The sequence below is a fragment of the Harpia harpyja genome, chromosome Z (genome assembly GCF_026419915.1).
Source record: "Harpia harpyja isolate bHarHar1 chromosome Z, bHarHar1 primary haplotype, whole genome shotgun sequence".
In the NCBI taxonomy this organism is placed as follows: Eukaryota; Metazoa; Chordata; class Aves; order Accipitriformes; family Accipitridae; genus Harpia; species Harpia harpyja.
In genome coordinates, this window is record NC_068969.1 from 64,222,170 (window position 1) to 64,245,008 (window position 22,839).

The following is a 22,839-nucleotide window of genomic DNA, read 5'->3' on the forward strand; positions in this document are numbered from 1 at the left end:
AATACAACTTTGTAGCCAAAAAAGTGACTAGATGACAGTTTTGCATCCAAACTAGAACAAACTGTGGTATACTGTCAACATTGGAAGCAGTACTGACTAGGTGTCTGTGACCTGTACTGTTCAGTTTATTAGTAAACATGAATGGCAGAATAGAGTGCTTTTAAAATTGCAGACTCTGTAAGGGATGGTACTTATGTTAAAGAAAGCAGGTCAAGAGTCAAAACAAATTGTAGAAATGTTTCTGGGGAGAAACTGACTTCACAGATACAGATAAATAATAACTGACAAGTAACAGTTTTTGATTCTCTCTGCCCTCCTTCTGGTTCTGCCTGTGGTTCTCCATCTTCCAGGCATCTGATAGAACAAAGAGGAAGAAAAAAAAAGTCTTGGGCTAGTTTTGTTAACCCTTTGAAACATATGAGTTGTGATCTTAAGCCACACCACCTCAAGAGGATGAGTTGAGGGGACCAGGAGACTGGTATTTGCCATGCAGAAAAACTGAGGTTTTGTAAGGAAAATTGATAAGTAGCATTTTAATGCTAGTTACCAGTGTGAAATACCTAGAACTCACTTGTGCAAGCAATTGCAAAAGAGGAGGGGGGAAGACAGTACTGGTGTAAATACTGGATTTGATTGTCAAGTTCAACCATAACATGTAGTTAGCTGTACTTCTAGGTAGCTGAGGTCATTGTGTTATGTGAGTTCTGCTACATAATCATTGTTGTGTTGATTCTTTTCTTTCTTTTTCTTAAAGCTTGAAATTTCATTAGCTGCTGCCAAGGAACACCTTGCAACTGAAACCTTATTGAAGGTGGATCTTGAAAACCGTTGTCAGAGTCTCATTGAGGATTTGGAATTTCGTAAAAATATGTATGAGGAGGTAAACACTTGAGTCTCATTCACGTTTTTAAAGGGAAGACGGCAACTGGAGGGTCATCCTAGAATACTAAAATAATTTAGGTTGGGAGGGACCTCAGGAAGTCATCTGTTCTGAACTCCCGCTCGGAACAGGGTTTACCTCCATTCTAGCTGGAAGATGACCAGGTTTTTTTATTCTAGGAAAAATTATGTTACTCAGAGCTCTTGTGATAAAATAGCTTCCTGAATCATGTTGTTTCATGTTCAGCTCTGCCCATGGTATTGCAATGTACACATCTCTTGATAGTAATGAGAAAGTAGGTTAGTAATGAGAAAGTAGGTTAGTAATTTCTTGCATAATCCCTTTATGAAAAATAAAGTGGAGACGGACACTCAAACAGGTGCTATGGACTTACACTGCTTTTTAATTTCAGAACTTTCTAATAGGATGCTTTTGAATAATGGAAACAGAAGTTGATTTAGAGCTTTTTCTTGCCACCCTCCCTTTCACTTGTAGTACTTGAGGCTTTCCAGGAGGAACCTTAGAGCAGTAACAAATGTACCTAACCATACTGTCTTTTGTTCTGTGTGCACATTTCTTGCTAGTTGTATTTTCAGCTTTGTTCATGTTGTTTGAATTCTTTTTTCCAGGGACCATGGGCAAGCATACAAATAAATGGGGAAAATGCCATGAGTGAAAGTGACTGTTTAATTTCACAGTACTTTCATTTTGTGCAAGCATAGAAGATGTATTTCTAAAATCTAATCATGTTGAGGTGTATTTGTTGAAAATGCAGACAACTCTCAGAAAGAAAATGTGACTTTACATTCTGATGGTATCCTAGCTCTTATTTCAATGACTGACTATTGCAAAATAAGGTACCATGCAGATCAGACTGGGGAAATGGCCCTGTGTTTCTACTGAAAGTTTCAATGTCAAATAAACTAATCTAATGTTGATCCACAAGGCTAGCTAAAATCTGCGTTGCTATCTGCTCAGTGGATAGTCTTCTAAAACTTGTTTTCTCTTTTATTTACTAAATGTTATTTTATTTTTCTGTTTTTCTTAGGAAATGAATGAAAGAAGAAAGAAACATGAAGCTCACTTAGCTGAGATTGATTCTGGGCATCAAACTGAATATGAATATAAACTGGCCCAAGCCCTTCGTGAAATAAGAGAGCAGCATGACATACAAGTGAAACTGTACAAAGAAGAGCTCGAACAGACTTACCATGCCAAAGTAAGAACACCTTTTCATAGAGTTGTCTGATGTACTTTATTTTTGTTTTACTTAATGGAAAGATAGCCTAATTACTTGCATTTCAGAGGATTTTATTATGGAGGTTGGTTTAAAATTACCATGGTTTTGAATGTAAATTTGCATTTTCAGGTCTCACTTTGGGAGCAGGTTTAATCCTCAGGAAGTACAATAATAATAAGAGTAGGAAGCACTGTGTGAAGGTGAACTGTGGGGGAAAAAGTGATTAGTACTGGGATTACTGTGAATTCAAGGAAAGTTCGTGTGTGTCCTGGTTTCGGCTGGGATAGTTAATTTTCTTACTGATAGCTGGTATAGTGTTGTGTTTTGGATTTAGGATGAGAATAATGTTGATAACACACTGATGTTTTAGTTGTTGCTAAGCAGTGTTTACACTGAAGGACCCTTCAGCTTCTCACACCACCCCACCAGTGAGTAGGCTTAGGGGGCACCAGAAGCTGGGAAGAGACACAACCAGGACAGCTGACCCAAACTAGCCAAAGCAGTGTTCTGTACCATATGATGTCATACTCAGGATATAAATGAGGGGGAAAGCTGGCTGGGGTTTGCTGCTTGGGAACTGGCTGGGCATTGGTCGGTGGGTAGTAAGCAATTGCATTGTGCACCACTTGTTCTGTATATTACTTTTCTTACGCCGCTGCCGCTTCGCTTCCCCTCCCGCTGCCGCTTCCCCTCCCGCTTCTCTCCTTCTCTTGCTGCTGCTGCTGCTTCTTACTCTTCTTCCTCATTATCCCTTCCTTTTCTGTCCTATTAAACTGTCTTTATCTCAACCCACAAATTCTACTTTATTTTTCCAATTCTCTCCCCCATCCCCCTGGGCTGCGGGAGCGAGTGAGCAGCTGTGTGGTGTTTAGCTGCCTTCTGGGTTAAACCATGACAGTGTGTAAATATGTATCAACTGTAACATAGTCTTGATGATCAATAAGGTGTCCCATAATTTGTAGAAAACTTACTTCATAATAGGGCTTGCTGAGAATACAGCATCTTGAGTCCTCTGACCCTGTATAAAATGTGTGGAAGTTTTACCATACCCAATGTGTTCTGCTTTTCACTCTTCTAGAGAGGAAGCATACTCAAGCTGAAATCAGTTTTACTTCATAATTTCCTTCCTCTACTATGATTCAGCATTTCTGTCAGGAGGGATCCTGATGTCTCAACTGAACCTGGTTTCTGTGGCTATACTTATTGCAGATAGTATTTTTAAAAACAAGGTGGGATGTTACTGCAGAAAAGTTGGTACAAACTGAATTTATTAGCATAGTTTTCAGTCCTTTCAGTCTTTACAGTCTTAACAGTGTGCTGTTGCTTGTCTTCAGGGCTTCAATCTGACTTGGAAAAACTTATTTAAAGTAAGATCCAGCCAAAAATTTTTTTTATATTTTTTTAGTCTAAAAATCCTTTCACAACTGAGGCTTTCTTGTTCCCTCTCTTCAGGTATACTGGTTTTGTATTTTGGACTCTCTTATTTTAAAAAGTTTTTTTTAGATTCCATTTCATCTGCAGTTACAAGTTCAATAATAAGTCTGTGGTGCTGCTCAAGTGGATGTGGTAGTGTTCAGCAGGAATGATGTAGCCAGCTTAAATAAAATTATTTGAGCTTGAAGTTGTGATAGAATGAAGCAGGAGTGACTAATGGCACTGGTACTGTAATCTGAAAGCACATTACCAGTTTGCTTATGTTGGCTGAAAATTAACAGAAGTTTGCGTGGTTTTTGAGAATTGGTAAGTTTAGCTTCTTCTACTTAAGCCTACTCAAAAACAGTGCTACAGTAATTAAATATATAAAGCTAAACATTGGCCAGCATGAAAACTGAACTTAGCAGTCCAACTTCAGTACTGTCTACAAGGGAAACTTTTAAATTTTTAATCCTAGAATAAATATTTAGAGGAGCTCTTCTATTTATTCTAGGATAGAGCTGCAGAGAGGAACTTTGCAGTTTAGTGTTGTGTGTGGTTTTTGGTAACTCATTTTTCTTTTAATAAAAATTACTTTGAAACTGATGCCTTAACTTGATCTACTGCAGCTTGAGAATGCTAAACTGTCCTCTGAGATGAGCAATTCTGCAGCCAACTCAGTAAGAGAAGAACTGCATGAAAGTCATGTACGAATTGATAATCTGTCTTCCCATCTTGCAAACCTTCAGAAAGAGGTAACAAGCTGTTGTGACTCTTCAGTCTTGCTAATTACTGTTGTTGATTTTTATGTTAAAGGACTTACTAAAAAGTTAAGGGAAAGCATGAATTTGTCTTCTGTTCTGTACTTTTTCAATTTTCTTAATGTCTCCTTTCAACAAAGTTGAATTTTTGTGCAGTATCCTGCTACAGAGTGAGCATTTGAAAGGTGGTTCTGCTTTTGCAGAAACTTTTGTGGACAGATGGGACAATTTTAGACAAGAGCTCTGTATTAAAAGTTCTTGATGTTCTAAGCAATTTAGGTCTGTTCTGTAGTAATTGGACAGTCTAATATAGGATTCCACAAAACAACGTTCGAAGCCAGAGCTGGTATATGTAGTCTCTGTCCATTTGGTGTCTCTTTTCATCCCAGTCTGCACCTAGAACTCTGGGGGGGGGGGGGGGGGGGGGGGGGGGAAGTCATCAGGATTAGGATGAAATGCGAGACTGAGAAAATACATCAAATAACTGTACTTGAGCATTTGTAGAGTAGGGTCTTGAGCAGAAACTAATTATACTAACTATAATTATACTAATTATTATGTCAGATCACAGAGCACATGGATCACACCTGAAGAAGTATGACACAACCTATGACAAGCCATGTGTTCAGTACTAGCATATTTGATGGGAGTAACGTCATATGCACTGCAGTGGAAAATCTAGAGTGAAAATGAGAAATGTTAGGAATTGGTTCTGAAGTGGGCTTTTGTAACTTAATAATCAGTTGAAAATGCAACAAAACAATTTTTTAAAATAAATATAAAATATTGGTCATACTTGGCTTTGATTCTTTCTGCACTACATTTTGAACTGTATTCCTCCTGTACAGTAGACTCTTCTAGGACTTCAAAATTCTGTGTATTTCAGGTGAAGAATATAAATGCAGGGGCTGTTACTTCATAATTTTCCGAATAACTTGGCAGATACTAGTATGAATCTTCCCAGTTTTCCTGTTATATAGGCAAGTTAGTCTCTGGAAAAGATCAGATGATGAGGTTACACAAGAATTGGATTGAGAGTTTGTCTACTTAGATCTTGTTTCTGCCTTTAGATTACCATCATCTTGCTCTTGGTGGGTCAGTCAACACATGTTTCCGAGGGTTTTTTCCTTCTTACTTCAGTTAATTACCTGTGTTCTGTTGCTTACTTGGGAGTGACAGCTAGGTTCAGAGAACTTTCTTCTGAATTTGCAGAGGTATTGGTTGTTAACTTCAGGGCTATCAAAATCAACTTCTGCTAGTTTGACCGTAATTATCCACCAAAACCCCCATTTTGCTGCTGTGGGTTTGCTGCTAGTGATGTCAACCAGTGAAGTTTTAGTTTTCCATTTGCTAGCACTAACTTTACCTTTGTTCTCTTGGAAGAAGACAACTCTCCTGTCACTGATGCTGCTCTGGTTTGAGTTGGCAACACTGAGCTGTATAGTAGTTTCGACTGGGATCTTCCATGTGACACTCAACTCCTTCTATTAAATTCCTTATCTGACTCTTAACATTGACAAGCAGTTACACTGGCTTTCTGCATCAGCCTTTTAGACTGCCTGTTTTCATTGTCTCCTTGATGATGACTTTCTAAGTAGAGTGTCTGCATAGAAAACTTGGTGACTTAACGAGATGAGGTGATTGTGGGGCATTGTTTCCTGTGTCTGTCCTTTAAAAAATTCTCAAGAGACTATCAAACAGAAGAAAGCGTGCTTAGGGAAGGTAAACCTTAAAGCTGTTGTCATTGGCCTTTCTTTGATAAACATTCCATTCTCTATGTACAATATTAAGTTCTACTGGCTTGATGTGATTTTTAAAGTATGTGAGGAATTGGCTTTCTTCACGGAACACCACTGTACTTTCAGCAAGCCTTGAAGGCTTTGATAACAGGCAGACAAGCTTTCTCTGACAACCCCTATTCCTTTAGAGGAACTTCTTCCCAGAATTCAGAATTGGCAGCAGTAAACTGAAGCAGGAAGCAGACATCTGAAAGCTAAAGAGCAATTACTTACCACAGGCTCTGAAGTACACTGAGTGGCACTTTGATTCTGTGTCCTGTCTGGCATGTCTTAAAGTTTGACTCTTAAGCTCATCTTTTCTTGACTGAGTAAATACAGGTGTAGTAACATATCTTCAGGTCTCAGAAAAATGGAGCAGTAGGTGTCTTTCAGAGTATGTTGTAAGTTTCATTGGAACTTAAGGTGTTATGTTTGTAGTAGATGAGGTGGAGAACAGGAAGTTGAATATGGGTGAGTTTGAATTCAGAAAGCAGGGAGGATGCTTAACCTAATGTTTTGAATTCTATGTTGCCTGAATAGCTGAGTGCAAGGAGGTTTGGGTGAGCTTTCCTTTGCACCACTTATGTTTTCAATGCTTTCTAGTCTAGAGCATGGCAAGATAGAGTGCAAGAGCTTGAGGACACTTTGTCCAAGGAGCAGGACAACTGTCGCAAAATACTGTTCGAGAAAGAGAAGGAAATAACAGAGATAAGAAATCTGATGCGGGACCAGCTGAGTAACTACGAACAACTTCTGGATATTAAACTGGCACTTGATATGGAAATCAGTGCATACCGGCAATTGCTGGAGGGTGAGGAGAAGAGGTATGAAAGAATGTAGCACAAATGCTGGTATCTGTGTGCTTTCCTTACTTGTCTCATTTTCTCTTGAAAGGCAGTTCTTACTGTGAATGCGTTCACTAGGTGCTTTACTACAGTTTCCAAGGCACTGTTTGTTTTTGCCCCCTTCTGTCTGACACATTTATTTCTAAGTCTCCATGAGACCAAGCTGCTTGAGTATCAGATCAATAGCTCTCAAGGGAACAAATACAATTCTTATATTAAGATTCAGCACTGAGGACATAATGAATTGTCATTTGTAGGTCTGTTTGGTGCCATGGTTAGTATTCTTTTTTGGAGTTAATTACAGGGTTATTTATTAGCCAAATTAAGTATAGAGTAATTTTAATAAAGTAATAGCTGTTATGATTGCCCAGCTTATCAGCTAGCTGCATTTTCCACATCTGACCCCAGAGTTCAGCAATACCAAGAATTTTTGCCTGATAAGTCACAGTTGTCATTTGAAGTAGTTTAATACTTAACTGTTTTCTGAATGGCATCCTACTGGTCCAGGCTGATTCCTCTCAAGTGTGGGGATGAAATAGCAAAAGCTCTTGTGCCATTGGGTTTTTGCATAAATTTCCTACAATAGCTTAAGTCCCCCTAAGTTTTTTCTTTACTGGTTCCATCTACCCAGGAACGCAGTGTTTAACAAATGCAGGGAGGTGCCTTCATGACCTTAATGTAGTAGTCCATCAATATTCTATGCTCCAAAAGCATTCATCACCTGCTTGACAACATTTTATTCAATTCTCCAAAAAGTACCTAAGGCTTCACTTCTTCACCTAACATGCTTTGTTTACTATATTTCTTTACCTTTTTGCTCTATAATTTTAAGGGAAGAAGAGGAGAGAGGAAGAAAGTTTATAAAAAAGGTGGAAAAAGTAAAACCATGTGTCATGCATATTTCTTCCTCTCTTCAATATAGATTGAAACTTTCTCCAAGCCCATCTTCCCGAGTGACAGTTTCGCGGGCTTTGTCGAGCCGTACTGTGCGTGCAACTAAAGGGAAGAGGAAGAGGATCGATGTGGAGGAATCTGAAGCCAGCAGTAGTGTTAGCATTTCCCACTCAGCTTTTGCCACTGGAAGTGTGTCTATTGAGGAGATAGACGTTGATGGAAAATTCATCCGCTTGAAGAACACCTCTGAACAGGTTTGAAAATGCACATGTATCACAACTTTGCAATGGGCTGATTAGAGGTAGAAGGCAGCCTCAGGACTCTTTCAGCTCTCAGGCTCATGTTGATCCTGGAGCTAAAGCATCCTGTATAAGAGATTGCACTTAAACTAATGTGTCACAAAGTAATCTTTCATACAGTATTCTGGATTGACGATGACTTCTTCCTAATGATTTTTAATGCTTTCCATAGCAATTGTTTTATTGCTAGGTTGCCACCCATCAAAGTGTTAGATAACTCTTCAGAGTTACGCCTTGCAAGCGATCTGTCTGTAAAGCTTTACAGATTACATTGTCACTGACAGGAAATAATGCAAGCAGACATTAGGCTACTTTAGAAGACTTTTAAGAACTTTCTCTGCCTTAAAAAGCCCTGGAAGAAATACCTACTGATGCAAAATAGATGTCTAAATGCAATTAATTGCCTGTGTCCCTTGTAGTTCCATATAGCTTCTCTAAAGCATAGTTCTTCTTCCTTGGCTGCATGCACAGTTTTTAGGAGCCTTCAGTTCCCATACCAAAGCTAGATTATTTCATTCTATAAATAGGCTGGAGTTTGTACTGGGAGGAATACACATATCTATTTATCAAAGGGTACTTCATTTGAGTAATAAGGAAAACTTTTCCTTATGTTGCCCTCGGAATGATGCTGTTATATTCAGTACATTTACACCCTGCCCTCCCTTGCCCCCACAAATTTACTTGTAATTTCTGCTTAAGAAAAAAAAAGTCTTATGCTTTATACAGTTTTGTGAGTCATCACAGGAGGGGTTGGAGTCTGGGGACTACCATTTTTTAAATCCTTTGTCTGGGAGAAGAGAGAATTGAGTATTGTCTCATTAGGACACCAGAATTACAAGACCTGATTTCTTGCAGCCTTGATTTCAGAGAAGGTCTGAGTAATTCTTGCCGCCTTCTGTCCTGTCTGTGCCTCAGCTGTGTGTAGAAGTGTTAGCTGCATTTTTTGTTTTCAGTGTCACGTGGGCTTTGTCTAATGTCATCAGATCCTTTACTTTCACTAAAAGGCAGCTCGTCTTGATGTTTTAGATGACAAAGATCAGTCTGGTTCCAAGTGTCTCAGTCCACTCTAATCAATGAAGAGACAGACAGACAGACTCCTCCAGGTGGTGATACATAAGATTCTTAATTACTTGCCTGGGGTGTTGGCTGAGAGTGCTGACTTCATTTATTGAATGGAAGAAACCGTGACAACCATCTTGGTCCAGACAGCTAAGCATTTAGATGACTAAATTCAGACAAATCAAAGACTACTTCTAGTGAGTTAGGACCTGCTATTTTTTTTCCTTTTTGAGTTTTTCAAGCCTCTGGGATTTCCACCGCCCCCATCCCCCAGTTTGTGTACCACATGAATTTCCCCCTGCTTTTATTTAATTTAGCTACACATACATTGTTCCATGGGAGGTCAAATAGTTCTGTTACCACTAGCCATGGACAACTCATGGTTATTGCACTTTGCCAGGGGTCTAGATTTGAGCAACTGTCTGTAGTGCAGTGTAATAAGCTGTACTTGGGGAATTTTCACAAGTGTTTGGCAGTTTACATATATATAAAAGATAGAAAATACATAAAATCCTCCTTAAGTGTGGTATGTTTTGTTGCAATGACCAAATGAATGTCAGCATCCATTAAGATAAATAAGATTGTTTATTTTAGATGATCTTAACTGGCTGTTTTCAGGCTCCCATGGCAACTGTTTAATGTTTGGAAACAGGCGGGGGGAGAACTTAAAAAAAGATCTACTCTTGGTTTGAAATAGTCATTCTGTAATAATGACTTGTGTATGGTTTTTTCTGTTAGATTTGCTAGTGCTTGTCAAGTAGTTGACAGGCAAAAAATAATTGAAAGGAAAAAATAATGTAGGTCTTGCCCAGGAGTATGTAGTGGGAGGTGGTGTGCATTTGTAGAAACACGTTTTAAGAAGACTGACAGAAATATTTTGTTTTTTAAGAAGCCTGCTTGTTATCCTGTGGTTCAAAAAACGTATTATATTTTTGTAAGAGGATTTTAGTTTTATTTATGTATTTTTCTGGATCAAGGTATAACAAAACTGATGCAAATTATAAACATTAGTTAATATAACATCAGAACTGAAAAGCAGGATGTATTAAACTTTAACTTGCAATAAGAGGTAAGACAAATTTAACTAAAATTATTCTAACTGCATGCTGAAGATCAAGTGATAATAAAACTTTTTACTGAAAATTTTATGTGCCTTATGGCCTTATATATAAAATACCCTACACATGTAATAGAAAATGACTGCTGATGGAATTTTTTTTTTTTTCTTCTTTTCATTAGGATCAACCTATGGGAGGTTGGGAGATAATCCTAAAAATAAGAGACACTTCTGCTAGTTACAGATATACCTCAAGATATATACTAAAGGCAGGCCAAACTGTTAAAGTAAGTTGTCAAGCTTCAGCTGTTCAGTTGAAATGGGCTTTAGGCCAAATTGTGTGTGTCAATAAGACGCAAGGTTTTTAGTTTGGTCCTTTCTACATATATGTTCAGAAAATAATCACCTATATTTGTATTGGGCATTAGTTATATCAATTGCTGGGAAGAAGTTGGACAGAGACATGTTTTTCAGAAACTTACTTTCTATATGGAGGAATAATTTTGACCATGAACAGGTGCATTTACATATTAAAAAGTCTCTGCATTAAAAACATTGGGGTGTTTTATTGTAAGATACTTTGGAAGTAGGTAGGCAGAGACTTGTATTTTCTTAACTGGAGAAGATTCACCAGTGTCACTTAAGTGGAATACATTAACTCAATAAATAACATGGAAATCTATAAGACTAGCAAATAATGCTTGCATGTGACTTCTTTTAACAGATCTGGGCTGCAAATGCTGGAATAACTGCTAGCCCTCCCACTGACCTCATCTGGAAGAACCAAAATTCTTGGGGCACTGGTGTAGATATGAAAGTTGTACTGAAAAATTCTCAGGGAGAGGTAAAGTACCTCAGATGTGTTTAAATTTGTCTTTCTGTGGTGCCATCCCCTATAAAGATGCAGGCAGAACCATCGTTAGGACTTTACACATGAATGCATACAAGTGTTTAGTAAAGTTTTCTTCTTTTGCTTTCCAACCAAGCCTATGGTACCCCTGTCTGTCTTAACTGCAATTTAGGCATGCAATCTATTGAAGTGTGTGAAATTTTTCCCTATATTGAGTGTAAGTAGTAGAAGAATGACTTGTTCAGACACTGCCCTCATGCCAGGAATTGGGCAGTGCCTTAGAATATGTTTTGAGAAGAAAAGGTTTTAGTGAGCTCTTTGATTTGTCTCTTAAATCAGTTTTCCTTAAAACTGTGTGTTTATGAGGGGTGGGGAACGTTACAGTGAAACTCACTTTAAGCAATGAGGTATTAATTCTGGTCAGGTGGGAGTTAAAACTTTGGGTAGGACAGTTGCTATGACATCTTGCAACTGAAAGAAAATATTTAAGTATATTAAAAAAGCAAATTTGGAAGAACTTGATGAGTGTATTGTTAGAAAGACTCTTTTTAATCATTAAGAGATTTAAAACTAAGGTGTTATGAATGCTGTTTATGCATAGCAGTACATGAAAAGTACATAGACAAAATCAGTAGAAGTAGCTTTTCCAACAGCTGGAACTCCCATTTCTCAAAATCTAAGTAGATTAGCAACAGATCTTTAGAGGAGTCAAGTCTTAAAATAAGACTCTGTTGCAGGAGGTTGCTCAGAGAAGCACTGTCTTTAAAACAACTACACATGAAGAGGAAGAGCAGGCAGTTGAGGAAGATGCAGCTGAGGCTGTGGAGGAAGACCTTTACCAGCAGGTATCTTGTTTTACGTTAACAAGGTTATTTAGGTTGAAAAAACGGATATATAAGTAATGAATATTTGGAAAAATATCATACATGTTTGGGTGCAAGTATTCTTTTATTTTTGTTTTGTTTACTGTGTAATTTAATGAAAGCATGTGTTATCAAAACCAGTATAAAAAAAAAATTACTTCACATATTCCCTTGATGGAGACAAGTAGATTTTTCTTAAAACAAGGGTTCAAATCTTAAAGATTTGGGCTTTTTTTTTTTTTTTCCTTAAACTCTGTTCCTGGTAAGATTTCCCCCAGCCCAATTGTTTATGGTAAAGTTTGGCTTAAGCAGGTACACCTAAATTTACCTAAAGTTTTGAGAACTTAAATCTCACATTTTCTCTGACAGAGGGAATGAGAGATTTGAAGGCACTCTGAGAGAAAATGTCTCTTGCATGCTGAAGAAATGCAACTCTGAAGGCAGTGTAAACGTGTGAGCTTGCAGTGACACTAAAATGTTTTGAAATATAAAGGAAAAGACTGAGATGAAACATACTTGATTGTTCATGTTCTTAGTTTTATCCACTGCCTTAGTGTTTTGACCAGTTCTTAAAAAAAAAAAAGGTAACAAACACAAGTTCCTGTAATGCAGTGTTCAAGTTTGCTAATTTGTCTAAAACTTTGCTGCATTTCAGTTAGTACATATCTTAAAGTCAGCTAGAAAAGATAATACAGAACAGTAATTAAGGATGCATATGTAAACAGACAAAAAAATGGAGAGAGTTGGCTGTGTTGGAAATCATATTTTATGGCAACCATGGGTTTTGGCCTATAACTGAATCATAACTTTGTGGCATTTAATATAGGATCGGGTTTTTATTGCAGTTATGCAAAAGTACTGAAGTGCATCCAGCTGCTCTTGTGGTTTCTGGGATTGTATAGTTCAGCTAAAGTGTGTGTCTTAGTAGCCTTACTTACAAAAATGTTATAGAGAGATTAGATTTGTTTAGATAAAAACTCAAGGTACTTGCATATGCTCCCTGCAGTATTCACCATGTGTCTAAACTCAATGATGCTTTTTGACTTGATATCAAATATAATTATTTAAGCTGTGTTTTTTCTGGTACCTGTCCTCCATTATCTCTCATAAGAAAGGATATCTAGCATTCTTTTACTTACAGGGGACAACAGGTTGTACAGCTTTGCATGCTGACTCTTGCTTAGACCATGCCAGGCTAATAATTTCATATATCAAAAATGTACAGTATATTATTTTGAGTTGTTAAATCTTTTACTGCTGGATTTCTCTTTGAAGATGACTCTTTCTATTCATAACAGGCAGGCCCAGAGACATCTAACAGAAGCTGTGCGATCATGTAAACTTCCAGTCAGCCAGGTTCCTCAAATCATGGTAATCCTTGCCTACAGAACAGAGCCATCTCAGAAGCACAATGTATTTTTGTATTTTCTGTATGTAAATTTTTAAGCTGTGAGTCTGATGGCCTTAATTTCCTTTGCCACTGAAAAGGAAGTTTTATAAAAGAAGTATCTAACTTTCTCACAGGATGTGAATTGTTGACTCTGAACAATGTACTGCTTGAAAAATTGTGTCGCTCTCCCACAGATTTATATGCCAGTCTTTTTTTATTGAAACCTTGTGGAATGGAAATATTCCACTGTGTTTTGGGGATCAATTTTCTAGATTACACCACTCTAGACTAGCCAGTTGCTGTTGACCTCTTTGTATTTAGGTGCTGTTGGGGAAGGGGAAGGCATTTTCGATACTATGAATTCTTTTATACTGGAGACTTTTTTTTTTCCTACAGCACAATCAAGCCTATAAAATTTTTTTTATAGGAAAGAACAGCTTTGTTAAAAAAAAAAAACCACAAACCAAAAAAACCCACTTCAAAAAAAAAAACAACCCAACACGACAAAACCAAGTGAAAGCAAAAAAACCACACACACAAAAAAAGAACATAGCCCAGCTATGTTCACGTAAAAACTCAGAGGATGAAGGATGCAGTAAAACTCCTTATTGGTACTCTTTTCGTTTATTTAGATTTTTTATTCTGGAGGAGGATTCGTGTTAAATGTGTTACCTGTGGTGTTAAGATAGTGTAACCAGCTTAAATTTTCTTAAATGATTTTTTAATAAATAGAAGGATGTTTTAATATAGATTGTGTTGCTTGTTTACAATTTGTAGGAACAAAACTAAGTCTTTTAGGGGTCTAGTCTACATTTGTATGGAAAACAATTTGTCAATGTGGAGAGTTTTTCTGTCCTTCCTGCATTAATCTAATGTCTGAAAAAGCTTTGAATAAAGTATTTCTGTTTAAGACGTTATTAAGTAAAGCTTTTGGAATTTCTTCCTAGTGTTTCTTCCTAGAACTGAGTTAAAAGTTGAATGAGTGTTGAATATTTGGAACTGATAGGCTTTGAAGCTGGTGAAACGTAAGTGGAATGGTGGCAATTGACTTATAAAGACTTTTTCTGAATAATGGGTTACATAACCTCATGTTTGGAAAATTAATTCTTTAGAGCTTTATTCAAACTCTGTTGCATAACTATTTCTGCATCATCTTTGCTCATATGTTAATTCTTACTGGACTGGCTTTTACTATATCATACAAGTACCAAACTGAGCAGTTTAAGCATGGCACAATAACATAAATAGAAATTTAGAAACACCGTAAATAGTATCTTTGTCTGGAAGTATTTTCAAATGCATGGCTAGAATTTTGGAAGTTGATTTGGGCTTTTTTCTAGCATTAGTCTCATGACAAATTTAAGACTTTTTAACATGCCTTTCGTCTTGGATAAGTTCCCTTTTCTGGTGAACTACATGGTGACATTTCAACTTTGTGCCAGATGCAGATGGATGAAGATTACGGGGACTGCTTCTTTTGACAGTAATGCTGGCTTAAACAACTGCATGAAACCACAATGTAATACTTGATTTAATTTCCAGTTTATATTTGAGTGTTTACATAGTATAAATATTTTCATGTCTTTTAAGCATGACTCTGTATCCTGTAACATTCTGAATACTCCTCAGTTTGATCTGTAGGAATAATGGCTTTCTATTCATTGTAGTTTGATACCTGTAGGCATACACCATATAAATGAATACATATGTTGTAGGAAACAGTTAATTCCATTTCTTGTTTGTTTTCAAAACTAATAGCACAGGCTAGCAACGTATTCCAGTAAAGACTTGATTGGGCCAGTTAGATAGGACTGTTAATCTCACCGATCAGTAGTAAAGAAAAATACTTTGCATGTAGGAATCGGATACCTAATTCTTAATTCATAGTAGGAACCTGCCAGTATAATCAAGCATTCTTGGTTATAGCTTTTGTAGAGCCTGTTTTTTGTCACCAGGATGATGAACAGTGCTGTAACTCTTACCTGAACGTGTAGCTAGGAGCTGCTACTTGAAACTAATGGGAGAAATGTTGATTTTAGAAAAATTATTTTGCTGTTGTAAGTATTTCTGTAAACTAGCATAAAGAGTGCTGGGAAACACAAATGACCCTTCTGGGGAGTGTGTATGCGCATGTGTGTTCACTCTAACCTTCAGAGTGAAACATCCTACCACCAGGTGGAGATCTTACTATTCAAATATTTTAAAAAAAGTAAAAAATCCAAAACTGCTTACACTTCCCTGTGAGTGCCATAATAATTTTTGAAAGTTTCTGCTTTGTCGAACAGAACAGCTTCTGTTTTCCTACCTCTTCCCCATCTTCCCACGCTGAAGTCCAGAAGTGCATTTTGATTACTGCAAGGTAAGGTGGGCCTTTGGTGTACTGAAAAACACCAGCCTCAAGGTTGTGAAGGTGTATGTGTTGTGCTACTGTATACAGCAAATGCAATACTAATTTTTTTCTCCTCTGTCACACAATGTCCATGAGAGCTCTTGTTCCTATTAATCTGGAGCTGCATTCAATATACACTGCCATGGCTGTTGTGGTTACTGCCATAGTCTACACCAGTCTCGGTGAGAGAAGGCACACTGGTGGATTTGGTAAAGGTAGCTGACAGCTGAAAAATGGCTATATGCGATGTTACGTGAAATGTGTTCATGTTTTCTGGAGGTTGTTAGTCAGGTAATGAGCCAGAGAAGAAGCAAACAATACCCCAGTTAGCTCTGTAGATGTGTTCTACTTGTGATTAAAATTTTGGCAGGTCTTTTTATTACTACTGTTATAGTAATATGTGAAGATTTATTTTTAGGTACATTCAGTCCTTTCTGGAATTGGCAACAGATACGGATTATCATTCTCTGATACTGATCTGTTACACAGTTGACAAGAGCTAGAAATTTTATCATCCTGGAAGGTGAAAACTGTTTAGTAACTTACTGCTTGCAACTAGGCAAACACTTTATGAGAAATGTATCTGCTCAAATACTCTGATTTTCACAGGAATGAATGTAAGAATCTGTTTAGGAAACAAGTGGTTTGACTTGTAGAGCACTAGTATTGTATGATGAACACTCTTGAGGCAAGGTATGCATTCCTGTCAGCTGGTCCTATTTCTATAGTTGATTTTGGGGTCTGTTCACAGCAAAAGCAGCAAACCTGTAAACTGCATTCTTTGTTTATAGTGGACAAGTTCATTAATAAACCCCAGTGTAATCAACGGTAGCCCTGTGGTACAAATTACTTTACACAGCATAGTCAACTGTAGCTCTATGCTACAAATTGTGTTATGCCTATGACTTCTTTATCCCTGCTGCATATACATGCATCATATTTGCCCAAGCAGACAGCAAAATATAGAAAGAGAAATGCACATGTAAATAATATAAATACCTGTTCTATTCAAGATTTGTCTGCTTCTGTAAAAAAAGCAATTTTAAATGTTGGTCTTAAATTTTCATGGAGAAATTTGACTGTATTATCAGTGTATCATTTTGATACAAATCTGAGGGTTTCTGGAGTGAAAAGGATGTTTTACAGGAAAACTCCAAATCTGTGAAACAGTGCCTTTTATATTGATACTGCACTGTAAGCAGTATAGGTACTTGCAGTAGAAAAAAGACTGCTGTTTTTGCGGAAATGCCTGCATTGTAAATTGACTATGAAGTATTTTTCTCCAGGCAAAGAAAGTAAGTAGTTGATGGGGAATAAAAGCTCTTTAAAGCTCTTATCCCAAACAGGACAACTAGTACTAACTGGTGATTTTTATAAAGGGAATGGAGGCTATGTCTGATGGATGTGAATGCTTATTTAGCCTTTCCTGGTATGGTGGTTAACCTCAAGGAAACACGGGGGCACTTAATTATTTATAATATTCAACTAGACCCATCATAGGATTATGGCAAAAGTTCGCTATTTTATCTCAGGTTTTGCTTGGTGTGCATTTATCGCTCTGAGTACTTTGCTGCTCTCCTCTGGTTTCCTTTTATGGGTTTGCATAAATACAGGACTTGTTCTCTGATTAACCCTGAAGAAAGAAAAGTTAAATTTGGTGGCATCAATAAAGGCACATTTCAGTGTAAGCTGATTGTTTGATAGGATTTTCCCACAGTTATCAATTAACTCTTGGATGTGAATTTTCATAGCGGGTTTGACTGTTGCATTTTATGAACAGAAGAGATTATTGGCAAGCAAGTCTGACCATCTCCATAATGTAAGTCATGGAATGAAACTGTGATGTTGGTTTTCTCTGCAACTATAGCATTTTGTTTCTGAAGGTGGTGTGTTTTTGTTGTTTGTAATGGGATGTTGTAGACAGAATGTCAACATTGATTCTGTATTTTAACAAGCTTTATTGGAAAAGTATTTTGTACACTTAAGATTGAGTTGAAGAAAAATCACAATGAGTTCTATAACCTTTCAACATCAAAGGGAGGAAAAATGTAGCATTGCTATGAGGTGTAAGAGGCTGTTGGTAAAAAATTTAAGAACTGAAAGCAATCACAAGTACTAACAGACAAAGCAGCTGTCGAGAGGTGTAACTCTTGATTTTTGAAAAAGCTTTCTTATGTGGAAATTAAATTTGAAATGTGGAATAACAGAAATGAATTAGTATGCAGGTGGTGTCATCAGTTACATTACATACTATATACCCATACTGTAGGCTTGCTTGTTTTGTGGGCCTACTAGGTATTTATAAGGCTAGGGGCCTCTGTTGTACATTTTGCATTGTCTAACAGTTTTTAAAGATACTTTCGAATACCCCAAACCAGTATTTGGCAGTAAACAGGCAATACTCAAATCTGCTTGCAAGGAAAATTCTTGTTTAATTAACTAGCTGTGTGTTAAATGGAGCTAATAACAGATGAAGAGCTCAATTATTAATGTGGGGTTTTTTTAAGCTTACCTTTGTTTGAAAGGGAGAGCTTTTTTAGCTCTCTTTTAGTGCATGTTTCTCCCAGTAGCTTTTCGTATCTCTTTCTGATGGCATCCATCGCATCAAAGGCTAGTTGTATCTATTGGCCCTGATTCCCTTTATGTACTAAGTTCTGACATTGCCCCGTGTGACTTCCTACTGTGAAACTGATGCAAAGCTTTTTTTAATAAATGAAATGTAAATGACAGTTTGACGTCTCAGTGTGGCAGAACTATACAGTTGAGTAAAGAAAAAAAGCAAAAAAAAAATCCAAAAACTGAAAGCATCTGTAATCCTACTTATGCTGTGACTTACTTCCAGCTGAACAGAAGGCTATGTTATTTCTAAATCTTCAGTTACGTCCTTCTGTATCAGTTTCTTCTATCCACTGAATGTGGTTTCCCCCTTAAGTGGTTTATACTGCTGCTTCCTGTTTTATTCTCACTACAATAGGAAGTGAGGAGTTGCATAGCTTCCTGCTGTTGAATTTTCGTACCTTTTCAGCATTGTCATTTTGTCAAATACCACTGCTTAACCTTACCTAAATTTTGTCTTGTTTGTTGTTTTATGTAACGTGATAGACTAGTCTTGCAGGGAAGAGGCTGTGTAGAAGTAAAACTTCCTCACTTTGCATTGCACTCATACTGAATTGTAGTGGATCCTGTGTGCGTTTAACTCTACGCTTAGGATGACAATCTCTGTCATCAGCAAGCAGGATGCGAAAGGAAGGAACAAAACTGTATTATGTCTGTAGCTTCTTACAACATTTTTTTGGGTGGCTTAACTTGCTGCTGCTTTTATCACTTGCAGCTCAAAATACTGATTTGAATACTGCTCCTTCTGTATAACTTCTTAAAGGAAAAGGAATGTAAATGGCAAAGCCAGCTGCATGAGAAGAAAGTATAATGTTGCTACAAAGGAAATTGAGTGACATTATTTAAAAAAAGAAAAAAAAAAACCTCCTCCATCCTTTCATTAGTTAACTTTTGCTTAACTGGGAACTCTTTAAGGATAGCATAACAAAGATGTCATTGTACTGCCAGGAGCTTTGCTAGCTGTAGCTACTGCTGCAGTTAATTTTGTCTTTCACATCTATTCAGACTAAAATGAGTATTGCTGCTGTTGTAGAATATTTGCTGTAATGATCCAGTTTTAAAATTGTTAATTGAAATTTGGACTTGGTGTGGCAGCAACAGCCTCAACTAGTGGAAGAAAAAGCAATACTTGTCAGGAGGAGACTTCTGTCTGCAACTCTTTAGTTCAGACCAGAGGTGGGAATAAGAATTAGTATCATCCACCTTCCTGTTCTTATGTTTTAGGAGAAACAAGGAAGAACATGAAGCATGCTTTTTTCCATGGGTTTAATGCAAAAGGGTAAGTGTGTGACTGGGTTCTTTTCTGGCATTTTTTTCTCGAGAAAATGCATGGGAGACTATTGCTAGGGACTTCACCAGTCAGTTTTGCTCTACTTGTGCATCAAAGCAGAGAAACTGGAGTAGCAATGTATTTGCTAAACTGGACCATACTTCCTCTCTGGCTGCTTCAATATGCCTTCTTCAGATTAAATAAGCTGTCTTTTAAACAAAAAATGAAATGTGAAATAACACAGATGAGCTGGGCCAAGTCACTATGCTGATCTGTGTGCATATACCTTGCAGCTTGATTTGAGTAGTTGTTTTCCTAGTTGCTACTTAATTCCATATCATCCTAATTTTTTGTTTCATGAAACAAAACCAAGAATAAGTACTTAATAACACAAAGTAGGAACAAAATTCTGAAGAAAGCTTACCTAAAGCAAATATATAGGTATTAAAACACTGACAGTGTCCGGACCCAGCTAGACTTGTTTTATTTCTGCACCCTTGGCTAGCAGGTTTTCTTTTAAGCCAGAACTCTGCTTACATGCATGTTCAGTCTTCTATGCAGATAGCTGCCTTTGGGAAGATGGTTTTAAAAAAAGCACTACAGGTTTTAGGCCATCACAGAGTTTGATAGCCATGTCTTCAGAATCTTGTGCAGTTTTCTCTGGAAGACAAGCAGGTATTCACTGCCAAACATTTAACCAATCCCAACCTTATTGTCAGACTAAGTATAGATCTGCAGGTTTATGATTTTCTTACACATCTTGGCTTGTTGTGAAACAAGTTTTATGTCGGAATGAGGCTGCTGTTGCTTTATATAGGTAGTTGATTCTTTTATCCCCATGAAATTGACGGTTATAAACAATATTGCTAAATAACATGACTACAGCTAGACTGGTCCAAAGACAGAATAAAAAAAGATAACTGATTTGGTTTTGTGTACTAAGCTTTTTCTCCTATAGAGCACACACAACATCAAATAAGCTCTTCTCTGATGGTAAACACCCATAATACCTTGAACTATCTGAATTAAAATTACTAGCCTTCTTGCTAGGTGTTCCTTTTTATTTTCAGTTCCTGCAGAGTTTGAAAAACAAAGCACATATTGGCATTGCCATCTGCACACATTTCTAAAAAATTCATCTATTCAAAAGGCTATGTATCAATTTCTAATTCTAGCAGCATTTGTTAATGAAATTTTGTGCAGTTCTTTAAAATAAAGTCTCTCTACATAAGTGTGTGTCTCTTCTGAGAGTGAAGAATTGCTGAATGAATTGGGCATAAAACCAAGGGGAAATAGATAATGCCACCCAGGAATAAAGTCTAGTCTTTACACTCCAAATTCAGTTTGGTCATCGTAGTAGGCTGTGTATTACATTTTTTAAAAAAGAGCCTTAGTTCCAATGCTACACTGAGAAGTCAGGGTTTACATATACTCTGCTAAATCTACCTGTCAAGCTGAAAATTCTGCAGCTTTAAAATAATGCTAACTTTTATGCAAGACAAGTTCCTGCTTCCTAAAACATGTCTAATGATCTCATTCATTATGTATGCAGAGTTTTCCTTACAAAAATAAGTCTTACAATTAGAGTTAAATTCAGCTTGGTGTAAATGCAGAGTAAATTGGCTAAGTTTGAATTCACACCAGCAGAATGTGCACTTCAGTGCAGAATGTCATGCTTAATTTGTTGCTTCTGAGTGGAAAAAGTACAATTATTTTTTTTTCCTGAGTGCTACATACTAGAATACTTTTGAGTAGGAAGATTATTGCAATTTGTGTCATTTCTTTGTTTTGCACATGCTAGATTTATTACTGAAGAGTTTTCCTATCAGAGCTTTCCTGCCAAATAGGAAACAGATAATTTTTTAATCACTTTATAGCATTTAAATAATATGCCAATTTGTAGAACTCATTACACACAAATTTTAATAATCAAAAATATTGGTATAAAGGACCTTCAAATAAAATCAACTGGGGGAATGCCATTGCTGTGCTTTAGGAAAGAAAAAACAGCACTGGTTACTGTCTAGCTACCTAAAGAAATAATACTGTACAAACAGGAAATGATAAAAACAAAAGCAGTTTTTAAACCTGTTTTGCATTGTTGATTATCAGAGTTTAATATTTTAAACAATAAAAAAGTTAGCATCACTTGATGATGCAAGTATTAACATGAGCTTGTAGAATTCCATACAGTATCTGCTAAATAAGTTTGGCAGCTTAGCAAATATCATATGATTGCAGCATCCATGATTTGAATTCAAACAGTGATTTATTACTCTACAAAGAGCTTGTAAATCAGAATAGCACACTCCTGGGTTCTGGATGGTGTCTGTCCCCAGTGAGTTTGAGGAAAATATTTTTAGTGCATGGCCCCTGCGTAGAACTGCCCAAATCAAACGATTGTCTCCTTTGAGTTCCTCCTGAGGGACTGCAGGCCCAGCAGGGACTGCTGGTTGGAGGGGATGTTGGCAGACTTTGGGATTAGGAGTATCACCCGCTGATTGGTCTGACGCCATTTGTTGTATAATCTACAGTGATACCTAAAGGATACCTGGGGAAAGAGGAGAGATGCACTGTGTTTAGAGTCACTGTGGTCCTCCAAGGAATCAGTTGGGGTTTGGGGGGAAATGCCTTCCAGTGGAACAAAAAGCTGATAAGCAGCCTAATAGGGTGGGATAAAAATGAGCAAGAAGTGGCGGGCAAAGATGAGACCTACTATGTAGATGGCTTGTTCCCCAAGTTGCCACAGGAGAGAAGAAAAGCAGCCTGTGCCCTACTTTCTGCTGTTGCCTACCTCTCATACCCTTTTTTTATAACATGAAAAATCAGACATCCTGCCTCTGTCTTTCCCAAGAACTAGAATTATTGGCAGCCACTTACAATGAGAATGAGTTTGGGGTACTATCATGCTGCAAGCTGTTAAACTGACAAATAATGTAACTGGCTGGATGGTGAAGGCTTGCAGGTAGCTAAGCTGCGTGCAAACACTGACAGAGTTGTATGTTCTACCTTGTAACGCTTTATTGCTGAATGCACGAAATTCAAGATTGTGCAGACGCAACAAGGTGAGCATGAGCCATCAGCCAACATGTGTGTATCTCAGTTTACATTGTCTTCGAATTTTTTTTTGTTGTTATCCGCTAACCAGTTTCAACCTTAGTGTGGTTCTGGTAATAGTGGAAGAGAAATGACTGACTGCTACAGCTATACAAGATAGCTTGGCCCTGTATTTTTT

General features: G+C 37.3%; 2 protein-coding genes across 6 annotated transcripts in view; one reads left to right on the forward strand and one right to left on the reverse strand.

The window, feature by feature from the left end:
• LMNB1 (lamin B1) overlaps positions 1-19,613 on the forward strand; it is a 28,541-nt gene extending 8,928 nt beyond the window's left edge. The window contains exons 3-11 of one of the 2 annotated variants that reach the window (XM_052777218.1): positions 755-880; positions 1,929-2,099; positions 4,163-4,288; positions 6,676-6,896; positions 7,840-8,065; positions 10,409-10,513; positions 10,951-11,070; positions 11,814-11,921; positions 19,559-19,613. In XM_052777218.1, the coding sequence (XP_052633178.1) occupies positions 755-880; positions 1,929-2,099; positions 4,163-4,288; positions 6,676-6,896; positions 7,840-8,065; positions 10,409-10,513; positions 10,951-11,070; positions 11,814-11,921; positions 19,559-19,579 (1,224 nt within the window). In that variant the 3' untranslated portion in view covers positions 19,580-19,613. Of the gene's footprint in view, positions 1-754; positions 881-1,928; positions 2,100-4,162; positions 4,289-6,675; positions 6,897-7,839; positions 8,066-10,408; positions 10,514-10,950; positions 11,071-11,813; positions 11,922-13,237; positions 14,256-19,558 lie in introns of those variants that run through there. The other variant, XM_052777217.1, reaches the window with a different exon arrangement.
• The window catches only part of MARCHF3 (membrane associated ring-CH-type finger 3), a 109,765-nt gene that overhangs the window by 6,943 nt on the left and 79,983 nt on the right, over positions 1-22,839 (reverse strand). For 3 of the 4 annotated variants that reach the window (XM_052777221.1, XM_052777219.1, XM_052777220.1), the window contains one exon: positions 17,657-22,155. The exons of the other annotated variant lie outside the window; for it this stretch is intronic. In XM_052777221.1, coding sequence (XP_052633181.1) covers positions 21,997-22,155 — 159 coding nt within the window. In that variant the 3' untranslated portion in view covers positions 17,657-21,996. Of the gene's footprint in view, positions 1-17,656; positions 22,156-22,839 lie in introns of those variants that run through there. 4 annotated transcript variants of the gene reach the window in all.